This window comes from Pecten maximus, chromosome 5 (genome assembly GCF_902652985.1).
Source record: "Pecten maximus chromosome 5, xPecMax1.1, whole genome shotgun sequence".
Lineage (NCBI taxonomy): Eukaryota > Metazoa > Mollusca > Bivalvia > Pectinida > Pectinidae > Pecten > Pecten maximus.
In genome coordinates, this window is record NC_047019.1 from 42,164,138 (window position 1) to 42,178,229 (window position 14,092).

The window sequence follows — 14,092 nt, forward strand, 5'->3', positions numbered from 1 at the left end:
CCACCCTGGGACTCCCCTCTCCCTCCTTGGGATTCCTCCACCTCCCCACCCCCTTCCCACCATCGGACTACCCTCTCTCTTCTTGGGATTCCTCCACATCCCCCACCCCCTTCCCACCTCCATCCATTTGTAAAATCCTGCTTGGTCTCTCATGATCAGCTGGTTATTACAGAACAAAGTATTGTAGTGGACATTCCATGCACCAGTCTTGATCGATTTGTTATCAGAATGATAGATTATCAGTCAACAAGCAGAGTGCCATATATAGAGAATTTACTCAATGAAATCCTGTAACTAAAGGCCTTTATTTGACATGAGTGGCCTGATGTTCATGTAGACAATGAATCACCCAATACAGGTATAATGGGGAGGGGGGCTCTTTCTGTAAAAAGAGGGATAGTATTTACCTGAATATGTACATGTACATAGAATATAAATGTATCCAGGAATGTGAAATTGTTATAGCAGTCCTATATATTCTGTATCTATATATGCAGGTTTTTTTTCTGGAGGCTTTTCGGGACTGATTATTGGGCCCCGATTCCCAATTATTTCATATTTAAGACAAATTCCCCAAAATTGCATTTTCCGCTTGAAACTGTCCTTCCCATTTCTCTAATTTTCTTTGATTCCCAAAATGAGACAAAAAGACCCCATCCCAAATCAGTGTAAAAAAAAACATGGAATGTTGTGGACTGTGAAGGTGAGCTTGCATTGGTTAGTGGTTATGATTAGATTTGCGTCCATGTAACATCAAGGTAAAGATTTGAGGTGCGTGGTTTGTGGCTTAAGTTTTCCTAGTCTATATATGTAAACAGGAAGTAAGTTGGTTGTCAAGGCAATGAAGACAGGAAGTAGCTTGGTTGTCTTCTCTATGTAGGCTAGGAGTGACTTAGTTTTCTAGTCTTATATGTAGACAGGAAGTAAGTTGGTTATTTGTCTTCTCTATGTAGGCTAGAAATGATTTAGTTTTCTTCTCTATGTGGAAAGTAGGGGCTTGGTTTTCTTCTCTATGTAGACAGGAAGTAGGTTGGTGGTTGTTCAGAAAACGAAAATAGTTTGGTTGTCCATATTCTATGTAGATATTAAATAAAAAACGAAGCTTGGTTGTGTAGTCTATATTGACAGGAAATAGCCTGTGTGTCTAGTCTATATAGACAGGAAGTAGCCTGGTTGTCTAGTCTATATAGACAGGAAGTAGCCTGTTTGTCTAGTCTATATAGACAGGAAGTAGCCTGTTTGTCTAGTCTATATAGACACGAAGAAGCCTGTTTGTCTAGTCTATATAGACAGGAAGTAGCCTGTGTGTCCAGTATATATATACAGGAAGTAGCCTGGTTGTCTAGTCTATATAGACAGGAAGTAGCCTGGTTGTCTAGCCTATATAGACAAGAAGTAGCCTGTGTGTCTAGTCTATATAGACATGAAGAAGCCTGTTTGTCTAGTCTATATAGACAGGAAGTAGCCTGGTTGTCTAGTCTATATAGACAGTAAGTAGCCTGTTTGTCTAGTCTATATAGACAGGAAGTAGCCTGGTTGTCTAGTCTATATAGACAGGAAGAAGCCTGTTTGTCTAGTCTATATAGACAGGAAGTAGCCTGGTTGTCTAGTCTATATAGACAGGAAGTAGCCAGTTTGTCTAGTTATATAGACAGGAAGTAGCCTGTTTGTCTAGTCTATATAGACAGGAAGTAGCCTGGTTGTCTAGACTATATAGACATGAAGAAGCCTGTTTGTCTAGTCTATATACACAGGAAGTAGCCAGTTTGTCTAGTATATATAGACAGGAAGTAGCCTGGTTGTCTAGTCTATATAGACAGGAAGTAGCCTGGTTGTCTAGTCTATATAGACAGTTAGTAGCCAGTTTGTCTAGTCTATATAGACAGGAAGTAGCCAGTTTGTCTAGTCTATATAGAAAGGAAGTAGCCAGTTTGTCTAGTCTATATAGAAAGGAAGTAGCCTGGTTGTCTAGTCTATATAGACATGAAGAAGCATGTTTGTCTAGTCTATATAGACAGGAAGTAGCCAGGTTGTCTAGTCTATATAGACAGGAAGTAGCCTGGTTGTCTAGTATTTATAGACAGGAAGTAGCCTGGTTGTCTAGTCTATATAGACATTAAGTAGCCAGTTTGTCTAGTCTATAGACAGGAAGTAGCCTGGTTGTCTAGTCTATATAGACAGGAAGTAGCCTGGTTGTCTAGTATATATAGAAAGGAAGTAGCCTGGTTGTCTAGTCTATATAGACATAAAGAAGCATGTTTGTCTAGTCTATATAGACAGGAAGTAGCCAGGTTGTCTAGTCTATATAGACAGGAAGTAGCCTGGTTGTCTAGTATTTATAGACAGGAAGTAGCCTGGTTGTCTAGTCTATATAGACATTAAGTAGCCAGTTTGTCTAGTCTATAGACAGGAAGTAGCCTGGTTGTCTAGTCTATATAGACAGGAAGTAGCCTGGTTGTCTTGTATATATAGACAGGAAGTAGCCTGGTTGTCTAGTATATATAGACCGGAAGTGGTTTGCATTGGGTTGTCTAGATAGGAATTAACTTGGTTGTCCACTCTGTATGAACAAGAAGTAGCTTGGTTGTCTAGCCTTTAAACATGGAAGGTAGCTTACGTTGCATTTGTTCCATGCCTAATTTAAGTATACAGGATGTAGCTTTAGTTCTTTGGGTCTTGAAAGACAAAGTAGCTTTGATTTAGTTATACGGAGTCTTTGTCTAAGCCAAAATACACAGGAAGTAACATTGGTTTCCAAGTCTTTGTTGACAGGAAGTAACATTGGTTGTACTTGTATTGCCAATATACACCGGAAGTTACTTTGGTTACCAAGTCTTTATTGACAGGAAGTAACATTGGTTGTACTTGTATTGCCAATATACACCGGAAGTAACTTTGGTTACCAAGTCTTTGTTGATAGGAAGTACTTTTGGATGTAAAATCTGCAAATATGTAGACAGGAAATAGTGTTAGCTGTTATGTATACACATCATACTGTATGTTTACAAAAACTTGTCTTGATGATGAATTCAGTATCAGGAAGCAGAAAAAGATGAGATATTACTTTGTTAGCATAGCCAAGATATGATCTCATTGTAAACAGGAAGTAATCCAACAGCTGGTTCTTCATACAAAGTCTAACAAAAGAAGAATTGAACTGTTTCTGGTTGTATGTGGAATAATCAGTGAATCATTCTCGTTCAAGTTGTCTTCAACTGAGAAGTATACATATTTTTTTGGAAATTTTAAATTTTAATCCCTATGGATTAGATATATGCGATGGTAATCTTTTGTCACTTGGTTGGGTATTATCATCTTGTGGCCTATGGTCTTGGCCTGATAGGAGAGTTGCCCCCTTGCACACCTTGCCAAAATCAGGGAGGTTGATAATTGGTCCCTCACGAGTTTTGCCCTACAGGTGTACAGGGATGTATTTGGTGGAAGGTCCTGTCAGAGTGGAGCCACTCGCATGTGTATAGATCTGCTGTAGTACATGCTGACTCAGTCCCTAAACTGCCACCGCTAATTAATAGGGGGACTAGACGGGGCTAGCCATTGTTTTCTGTGCACCTACAGGTACACATGTACATATACTTTTTCTGGTATGGACGTGTACTGGAGGAATGCTATAGAGATGTCTTCAGTAGTGTATTCATTCCCAGACATCATGCGTCTTCCCTACTCCCACCTCATGCTCTTGAGAACAAATTTGAGCAGCATGTACAATTATCATTTTAACATGATCAAGTTTGCTTTATACTGTGTATATGAATGTCTTCACAACCAAAACATTGGGAGTGTTTGCCAACAAAGACTAGCACTGTTTATGAGCTGGACCCCAGGAACTGACACCCTCTCACAACCAATAACGGTTTTCTTTACCTTCAGTTTGACTGCAAGGTAGCAACTCAAGGTCATTGGAAAGTTTATTCTGGTTGTGGTTAGTACTAGGAGTTAAGGTCATTGTGACCAAAGCATTAAGGTCACACATAGGTCAAAGGTCATGATGACAGGCTTGTGTCTGTCCAAGGAATGGAAAGGTTTTGTTATATTTCTCCTGTCCTCTCCTAATTTAACTCCTAAATTTTTACTTAGATTCTTCAGAATGGACTTGTTTTGTATTCATTGTTATCTACATATGTAAGTACATGTACATTTATGTGAGACAAGTTGTATATATTAACCTATAAAATATGCAGATGAATTTTACTAGCTACTAAATGTTGATTGGTCCACAAGAAGAACAGTAATCAGTGAGCCAGTAACCTAGCTGACAGGTAGATATCCCATCATAAACCTGATAGCTCATAATAGAAAGGTCAAAGTCATAATTATGACAAAATGAAAGTCTGAAATGTTGTTTACAATAGTAGCATACCTAGATAATGTCTACCCACCCTGTTTCTGACTGATGGACTGGTTCGTCCTGTAGTGTTGATATGGTTGGAAGTGGAGCAGAGGGAGGGACAGGTTACAGACGTGGCCTCTAAAGGTTGAGGTGCCCCTTGGTTGAGCTGAAGCTATGTGAGATATATATATTTAAATTATATAGTTGGAATGCCTGGGAAATAACACTTGTGTTATGTACTGAATATGTAGTTTAAATGCTGTTTGTTGGTATGGCGTATAATGTATTGGAATTCGTCTGACTGGCTACACTTGACTGCACAAAGGAGTTTATGATATTTGTATGAATTATTGAGTGTATGTAAGACTAGGAGCATCTTCAATACAGGTGTATATATACCCTGGTCCAGGAAGCAAGTAACATTACTTACACTACATGTATCTCTGACTCATAGATGCATATGTTTGTAAATGGCAACCTGTATGCTCAAGTTTCTTTAAATACAGGTAAATTTCTTTTGTCCTTGGCTGTACAAGGAGGACATCTTGTTAAAAGTGAATGATTTATGTTTGTAAAGTTCTTCAAATTTACAAATGCTTGAAATTAAGCAATTATGATATTACAGGTCTCTGTTGAACATTGTCCCCTACCAGATTACTCACGAACCTGTGTTGGTAGTGCCCCCTGGTGGTGAGGGGTTACATATTTGATGGTTATGTTAATGCATTAGATAAAACAAATATGTTCCAAAAGTCATATTCTATAAACAGAATCAGTGCAATTTATTAATTTAGAGAGAAATGTTGATGGGTAGTATGTTTTTATGGTTTTTTTTTTATGTTTTTTTGTTTTGTTTTTATTTTGGTGTGTGTTTATGGTATGGACATACAGATCAGGAATCACATGATCAGTTTCATTACCTATGTGAAATGAACTTTCAAAAGCACTGAAAATCATGTGTATACACCTTAATATCAGGATATAGAATTTAATTTCTATCACAAAATATCATGAATATTCATATTGGATGGATTATTTGCATAACAGATATGTCAAAGACTGTATATATATAGGTGAATGATATGTATACCACATATGTGCCAAGAATATCTTTAGGCCCGTCTCATCGCTCATGTTTTTTTATCTTGATAATTTTTTTAAACACCTTGAATACATGTGTTGTCAGAGAAGATAAGAATCTCTTGTGTCAATAAGCACACAGAATAATGCTGAATATGTGCCTTATACGTGTAGGTAATTGTAGAGGTTAGGAACTTAAAACATGATTTAGAACTTTTGATTTTCTATGCAATATTGTTAGATTAATTTTATAAAATGGATGTTTAAATCAGTGTTATGTGTGGTGTGTGTATACCACTGTTTGTCATGAAACAGTCCATAAAATCATACATGCTACGTACACCTCTAGATTGTAAGCTTTTCCAACCGTCTGATCATGAGCAACGCTTGTTTAATGTTGAAACTGACATGGAAAGAATGTATAAACAGCGACAGACGTATACATATACCGATCAGCAGGTAGATTGGGAAGTAAGATTGTAATGCGAGAATGTTTGAAGATTTCTGTGAATAATGCCCCTGCTATTAACGGTGCATTTGTTGAGTGATAGTGAAGTAGCAATATTGAATGGAATTGTTGTCCTTGTGAGATTCGTGAGGTCACTTTTATCGGTGGTTGTACTGTATGATGACGTGTGTGTTGGTTGACAATTACACCTCAGCTCCACCACATACCTGAGGTATAGACTATGATAAGCTGAATGTCTGCTACTTGATAAGTGGACAAATGTACAAGTGGACAGATAGAGAAAGGCTTCGCTGGTATACCCAGTATTGTACTTGTCAATTCTGTGCGTAACACGTCTCCATACCTGTGGATTAGATTTCACCTCACCTGTCCCGAGGATGGGCCGAGGGGAAGCCATGTTTGTGTGCTGGTGTATACCTGACAGTTGGCAGGCTTTGGTGTAAGCTGAAATCTACCTGGAAATTGTATTTCTGCAAAATTTCTCAGTTTGTCAGAGCCTACACATGCTGTAATGTGTACAGGTGTGATGGCGTAACTACACCTGTATATTATACTGTTGTTTGATAGCCGTATATGAACTATCAACCTGGTAGTTTGTGTCACCTTAAAATATGGCTGAATTTTTACTTTTACATCGTTATGCTGTAGCTGACAAACTTATGTGACGTGGATTGACCTATTTCCTTACTTGGATTTAATATTTTTGTGAGTTTTTTGTGAAGTTTGATCATGTTTAAGCGACGTTTCATAACAGCTGCACAGATGGAGGACCTTCGTCAGAGACAGATGGTGAGTTGGTATATATAACGGGGATACCTGTGGATGACATTACCTGCAATTATTATAATTCGTGTTCGATTACCTCTAATATCTATCTATATATATTCACAGTTCAACACTTGCTACCACAAAAATCAATTGATATCACCAGTATTTGCCATCACACATCAAATTTCCTGTTCTGTGTGTGTACTGATACAGTGTGTACATGTGTATACGGCCACACATGTGTTTACCCTAAGGTCACACTCTATATTGTATGGGCTGGATTTATATTGATATACATTTTATTAGGGAAGGTACAAATACACTTCCCTTAAATGATTTCACTCTCTTTGAAAAGTATTCAACAAGAATATATCGGACAGCTGTCAGGCTGTCTCTCCTAACTAAAGCGTGTGTTGTTTTCCAAAAAAAAAGAAAAAAATTCAATGTCTTTTAAATTTTACATTGCTAAATTTGTAACTTCCTGGAAGAAATAAACAGCACTGAAGTGGGAACAAACATTTGACATGACAATGACCACTCCTGGTTTATAAGGTTAAAGGTCACTCACACAATGCCCTGATGGGCTCCTTATTTTGGTCAAACAAGGTCATGTTAAGACTGTGATGTTGTTGTCCTTTGGAAGCCTCATTAGAGGGCTAAGGTTGACCAACTGTTGAGTTACAATGTTGTTTGATATGGTGGCAGTGGACAGGACAGCCACTGTAGACAGCCACTGTAGTGGCGGTGGACAGGACAGCCACTGTAGTGGCAGTGGACAGGACAGCCACTGTACATGTAGTGGCGGTGGACAGGACAGCCACTACAGACAGCCACTGTAGTGGCAGTGGACAGGACAGCCACTACAGACAGCCACTGTAGTGGCAGTGGACAGGACAGCCACTACAGACAGCCACTGTAGTGGCGGTGGACGGGACAGCCACTGTAGTGGCGGTGGACAGGACAGCCACTGTAGACAGCCACTGTAGTGGCGGTGGACGGGACAGCCACTGTATATAGGGTTAGGAAACAGTTCAGACTTACTTGTGTTGTGCAGCAGTGTACATGTATATGTATAGTATAAATAACAAATTCCTGCTCCACAATAGTTTTATATCCTGCACATTTGTCCATGCGTCTCAAAGGGTTCTAATGTCTCTAGTTTGTCAAATGTATCATCAATAAGGAACAGGTGCAAAAGCGTAATGCCAAAGGTCATGGTCACTTTGATAAATCAACATTAAGGTCACTAGGTCCTAATAAATTTGATTTCTCAGTCAAGCTCACTACCTATTCACCATACTGTTCCTGGTAAACTTACCAAATCACCATACTGTTCCTGGTAAACTTACCAAATCACCATACTGTTCCTGGTAAACTTACCAAATCACCATACTGTTCCTGGTAAACTTACCAAATCACCATACTGTTCCTGGTAAACTTACCAAATCACCATACTGTTCCTAGGACTTACCAAATCACCATACTGTTCCTAGGACTTACCAAATCACCATACTGTTCCTGGTAAACTTACCAAATCACCATACTGTTACTGGTAAACTTACCAAATCACCATACTGTTCTAGGACTTACCAAATCACCATACTGTTCCTGGTAAACTTACCAAATCACCAAACTGTTCCTGGTAAACTTACCAAATCACCATACTGTTCCTAGGACTTACCAAATCACCATACTGTTCCTGGTAAACTTACCAAATCACCAAACTGTTCCTGGTAAACTTACCAAATCACCATACTGTTCCTGGTAAACTTACCAAATCACCATACTGTTCCTGGTAAACTTACCAAATCACCATACTGTTCCTGGGACTTACCAAATCACCATACTGTTCCTGGTAAACTCACCAAACTGTTCCTGGTAAACTTACCAAATCACCATACTGTTCCTGGGACTTACCAAATCACCATACTGTTCCTGGGACTTACCAAATCACCATACTGTTCCTGGGACTTACCAAATCACCATACTGTTCCTGGTAAACTTACCAAATCACCATACTGTTCCTGGTAAACTTACCAAATCACCATACTGTTCCTGGTAAACTTACTAAATCACCATACTGTTCCTGGTAAACTTACCAAATCACCAAACTGTTCCTAGGACTTACCAAATCACCATACTGTTCCTGGTAATCTTACCAAATCACCATACTGTTCCTAGGACTTACCAAATCACCATACTGTTCCTGGTAAACTTACCAAATCACCATACTGTTCCTAGGACTTACCAAATCACCATACTGTTCCTAGGACTTACCAAATCACCATACTGTTCCTAGGACTTACCAAATCACCATACTGTTCCTGGTAAACTTACCAAATCACCATACTGTTCCTGGTAAACTTACCAAATCACCATACTGTTCCTGGGACTTACCAAATCACCATACTGTTCCTGGTAAACTCACCAAACTGTTCCTGGTAAACTTACCAAATCACCATACTGTTCCTAGGACTTACCAAATCACCATACTGTTCCTGGTAAACTTACCAAATCACAAAACTGTTCCTGGTAAACTTACCAAATCACCATACTGTTCCTGGTAAACTTACCAAATCACCATACTGTTCCTGGTAAACTTACCAAATCACCATACTGTTCCTGGTAAACTTACCAAATCACCATACTGTTCCTGGTAAACTTACCAAATCACCATACTGTTCCTGGGACTTACCAAATCACCATACTGTTCCTGGTAAACTCACCAAACTGTTCCTGGTAAACTTACCAAATCACCATACTGTTCCTGGGACTTACCAAATCACCATACTGTTCCTGGGACTTACCAAATCACCATACTGTTCCTGGGACTTACCAAATCACCATACTGTTCCTGGTAAACTTACCAAATCACCATACTGTTCCTGGTAAACTTACCAAATCACCATACTGTTCCTGGTAAACTTACTAAATCACCATACTGTTCCTGGTAAACTTACCAAATCACCAAACTGTTCCTAGGACTTACCAAATCACCATACTGTTCCTGGTAATCTTACCAAATCACCATACTGTTCCTAGGACTTACCAAATCACCATACTGTTCCTAGGACTTACCAAATCACCATAATGTTCCTGGTAAACTTACCAAATCACCATACTGTTCCTGGTAAACTTACCAAATCACCAAACTGTTCCTGGTAAACTTACCAAATCACCATACTGTTCCTGGGACTTACCAAATCACCATACTGTTCCTGGTAAACTTACCAAATCACCATACTGTTCCTAGGACTTACCAAATCACCAAACTGTTCCTAGGACTTACAAAATCACCATACTGTTCCTGGTAAACTTACCAAATCACCATACTGTTCCTGGTAAACTTACCAAATCACCATACTGTTCCTGGTAAACTTACCAAATCACCAAACTGTTCCTGGTAAACTTACCAAATCACCATACTGTTCCTGGTAAACTTACCAAATCACCATACTGTTCCTGGTAAACTTACCAAATCACCATACTGTTCCTGGTAACTTACCAAATCACCATACTGTTCCTGGTAAACTTACCAAATCACCATACTGTTCCTGGTAAACTTACCAAATCACCATACTGTTCCTGGGACTTACCAAATCACCATACTGTTCCTGGTAAACTCACCAAACTGTTCCTGGTAAACTTACCAAATCACCATACTGTTCCTGGTAAACTCACCAAACTGTTCCTGGTAAACTTACCAAATCACCATACTGTTCCTGGGACTTACCAAATCACCATACTGTTCCTGGGACTTACCAAATCACCATACTGTTCCTGGTAAACTTACCAAATCACCATACTGTTCCTGGTAAACTTACCAAATCACCATACTGTTCCTGGTAAACCTGGTAAACTTACCAAATCACCATACTGTTCCTGGTAAACTTACCAAATCACCAAACTGTTCCTGGTAAACTTACCAAATCACCAAACTGTTCCATGGTAAAATTACCAAATCACCATACTGTTCCTAGGACTTACCAAATCACCATACTGTTCCTGGTAAACTTACCAAATCACCAAACTGTTCCTGGGACTTACCAAATCACCATACTGTTCCTGGTAAACTCACCAAACTGTTCCTGGTAAACTTACCAAATCACCATACTGTTCCTAGGACTTACCAAATCACCAAACTGTTCCTAGGACTTACCAAATCACCATACTGTTCCTGGTAAACTTACCAAATCACCATACTGTTCCTGGTAAACTTACCAAATCACCATACTGTTCCTGGTAAACTTACCAAATCACCATACTGTTCCTAGGACTTACCAAATCACCATACTGTTCCTGGGACTTACCAAATCACCATACTGTTCCTGGTAAACTTACCAAATCACCATATTGTAGAGGAATGTTTCTGAGGTTGTTACCGAAATATGTATGCAGCATGTTTATCAAAATGAACATGTCACATTTAGCGTCAATCAAGTTGTCTTGAAGAAGCATGTACTTATGATGGGCTTCCTGAAAAATTCGCTGCAATCATTTATCTTGTCTAGAAAGAATTTTTTGAAGAAAACATATATAGGGAGAGAATATATATATGATATATCTAAAACGTAAATCATTTCCATATGTATAGGGTCACATCTGCTCTTGTATGAGAGGTCAGGGCTGTGTACAAATGCTTTTAAGTTTTTGTGATGTTGATCAATTATTAGATGTCGCCATGACAACTTAATGGAAGTGTTGTTTACACTTGTGATGAAGATGGTGTATTAAGACATTGTGATACTCCTTAGCATCCCGAGGAATTACCTAGGAATTCCATGCACGTCTCATTACCAGAGTGCTGGCAGCCAGTCTCCCACAATTGATGTCCCATTGTACAATGCCTTTAAAGCTATATCAGGAATGTAATTACCAAAGAAGCTTCATTATCAACTCATTAGTAAATATCATTGTACATAAGACATTGTTCTCAAATTAGCATATACAGCTTTAGAATTTTAAGTAATTTATCAATTATACTTTTATTCTATAATGCAAATGTGTAAATCACTCTGTGTGTATGATAAAAAAACAACTTTTAAAACCACTTTAGGATGTTTGCTTTCATATGCTGGCCACAAGACATATGGTACATGTTAACAGAGAAACAAATCTCAGTTGCTAGATCATCTACCCCAAACTTTATCTGTAGAAATCCATCTTCATTTGTAAAAAAATGTGAAGAATTTTTTCCCTACAGACTTTAATTTAAAGTTATATGGAGTCTATAGATGTACTGTGTCAATGGTATGTATATGAATGTCTATTTATGGTTTGTGATTTATGGGTATATGATGTTAAAAGGCAGAACTACAATATTTATTGGATGAAGTGTGACTAACACTAAGTCTAAGTGTGTTCTCCCCATCAATCGTGACACAGCATAATTTTACTATCAAGGTAAAGCATTTTGATGGCCCTTTCCTAAATTATTGGTGTATATATTTAAATATTGTTACACTGTGCTACCAATTACAATGATAGAAATTAAAATGCCATCATTGGTAGTTGATGAAGTGCAGATGTGTTATACTGCCACCATTTGTCCAACTTAGTGTCATAATGAGGCTGAAATCTTGTTATACTGCCACCATTTGTCCAACTTAGTGTCATAATGAGGCTGAAATCTTGTTATACTGCCACTATTTGTCCAACTCAGTGTCATAATGAGGCTGAAATCTTGTTATACTGCCACCATTTGTCCAACTCAGTGTCATATTGAGGCTGAAATCTTGTTATACTGCCACCATTTGTCCAACTTAGTGTCATATTGAGGCTAAAATCTTGTTATACTGCCACCATTTGTCCAACTCAGTGTCATATTGAGGCTGAAATCTTGTTATACTGCCACCATTTGTCCAACTTAGTGTCATATTGAGGCTCAAATCTTGTTATACTGCCACCATTTGTCCAACATGGTGTCATATTGAGGCTAAAATCTTGTTATACTGCCACCATTTGTCCCAACAGAGTGTCATATTGAGGCTGAAATCTTGTTATACTGCCACCATTTGTCCACATTGTGATTACTTGGTTATGAAGTAGTTTGGGGGGTCGTTATTACTTACTAGATTCTGAAGAAACATACATCTGTACAGGGATTTATATAGTCCTTCATCTGTCCAACAGTTTTAATTAGGTCTACATATATATACCAGGTAAAGTTTTAATTAGGTATACATATATACCAGGTAAAGTTTTAATTAGGTCTACATATATATACCAGGTAAACAGTTTTAATTAGGTCTACATATATATACCAGGTAAACAGTTTTAATTAGGTCTACGTATATACCAGGTAAACAGTTTTAATTAGGTCTACATATATATACCAGGTAAACAGTTTTAATTAGGTCTACATATATATACCAGGTAAACAGTTTTAATTAGGTCTACGTATATGTACCAGGTAAACAGTTTTAATTAGGTCTACGTATATACCAGGTAAAGTTTTAATTAGGTCTACGTATATACCAGGTAAAGTTTTAATTAGGTCTACCTTATCAGATGATTAGTCAGATAAGGTAGGTGTGGCAGTCTAGAGACTTTAGCCCCAGACATTGAGGAATGTATATGGGCATACAACCTGATGCTGTTTCTCAAATACTGAGCATGATTGTGTATTGTAGTGCACCCTGATCACAGGGAGGAAATGTTAACACTGCTAGGAAGAAAGGGAGCTGGGTGGATAATGATTTTGTAACTGTTGGTTATCTTTATTCACAAACCTTGGTTTATACTCGTACTGTGGTATCTGATCGGACATTCCACTACTTGTGGAATGCTGGGTACGTAGGAGTTCTCTAACTCGGAAATATTTGTGGAGGAATTTTTATTATTGTAACACAGTACAGCCAGGTAGGTCCAGTATACCTGGGAGGCTTGTGTCTCAGAGAAGCTTTTTCAGGAATATTCAAGGTACATTGGGATTTATTTTACAAAGAAGACACATTTCTGATATTGACTGGAAGCAGGGATGTGATGCCTGGATTTATGACAGAAACACACCTGATGAATTCAGAGGACGAAATATTTAGTTGTAGATAAAATCAGAGATAAACTAGTGTGTTTATGTAGGAAATATATTTTAGATGGAAACATGTGTTACAAAGAATTTGTTTTACAAATGGATTAACTGTGTGAACTGCATCTTTATACTGTCATACATTGACAGGAGATATATATGGGGATTATTTCGGATAACAACATCACTAGTAAGGTTCAGTGAACGGAATTCCTGAATAGTTGTTATGGAAACATGGAATTGAGGCCCAGAAACAGATGTTAGTGTTGACGTAGTTGGAGAGAATTGCTTTAAGAATGTATCAAAAAGATTTGGCTAGCTTGTCCAACAGCAGATGGTCGGGACAAAAACCTTGGCCAGTGTTGACTCGGTCAAGGAGGAAGCATTGTAGAGGTAGATC

At 38.2% G+C, this 14,092-nt stretch overlaps 1 protein-coding gene across 4 annotated transcripts in view; it reads left to right on the forward strand.

Moving 5' to 3' along the window:
- Positions 1 to 14,092, forward strand: part of LOC117328079 (serine/threonine-protein kinase LATS2-like) — a 64,631-nt gene that overhangs the window by 7,407 nt on the left and 43,132 nt on the right. Inside the window, exon 1 of one of the 4 annotated variants that reach the window (XM_033885423.1) lies at positions 6,500 to 6,686. The exons of the other annotated variants lie outside the window; for them this stretch is intronic. Coding sequence (XP_033741314.1) covers positions 6,627 to 6,686 — 60 coding nt within the window. The 5' untranslated portion in view covers positions 6,500 to 6,626. Of the gene's footprint in view, positions 1 to 6,499; positions 6,687 to 14,092 lie in introns of those variants that run through there. 4 annotated transcript variants of the gene reach the window in all.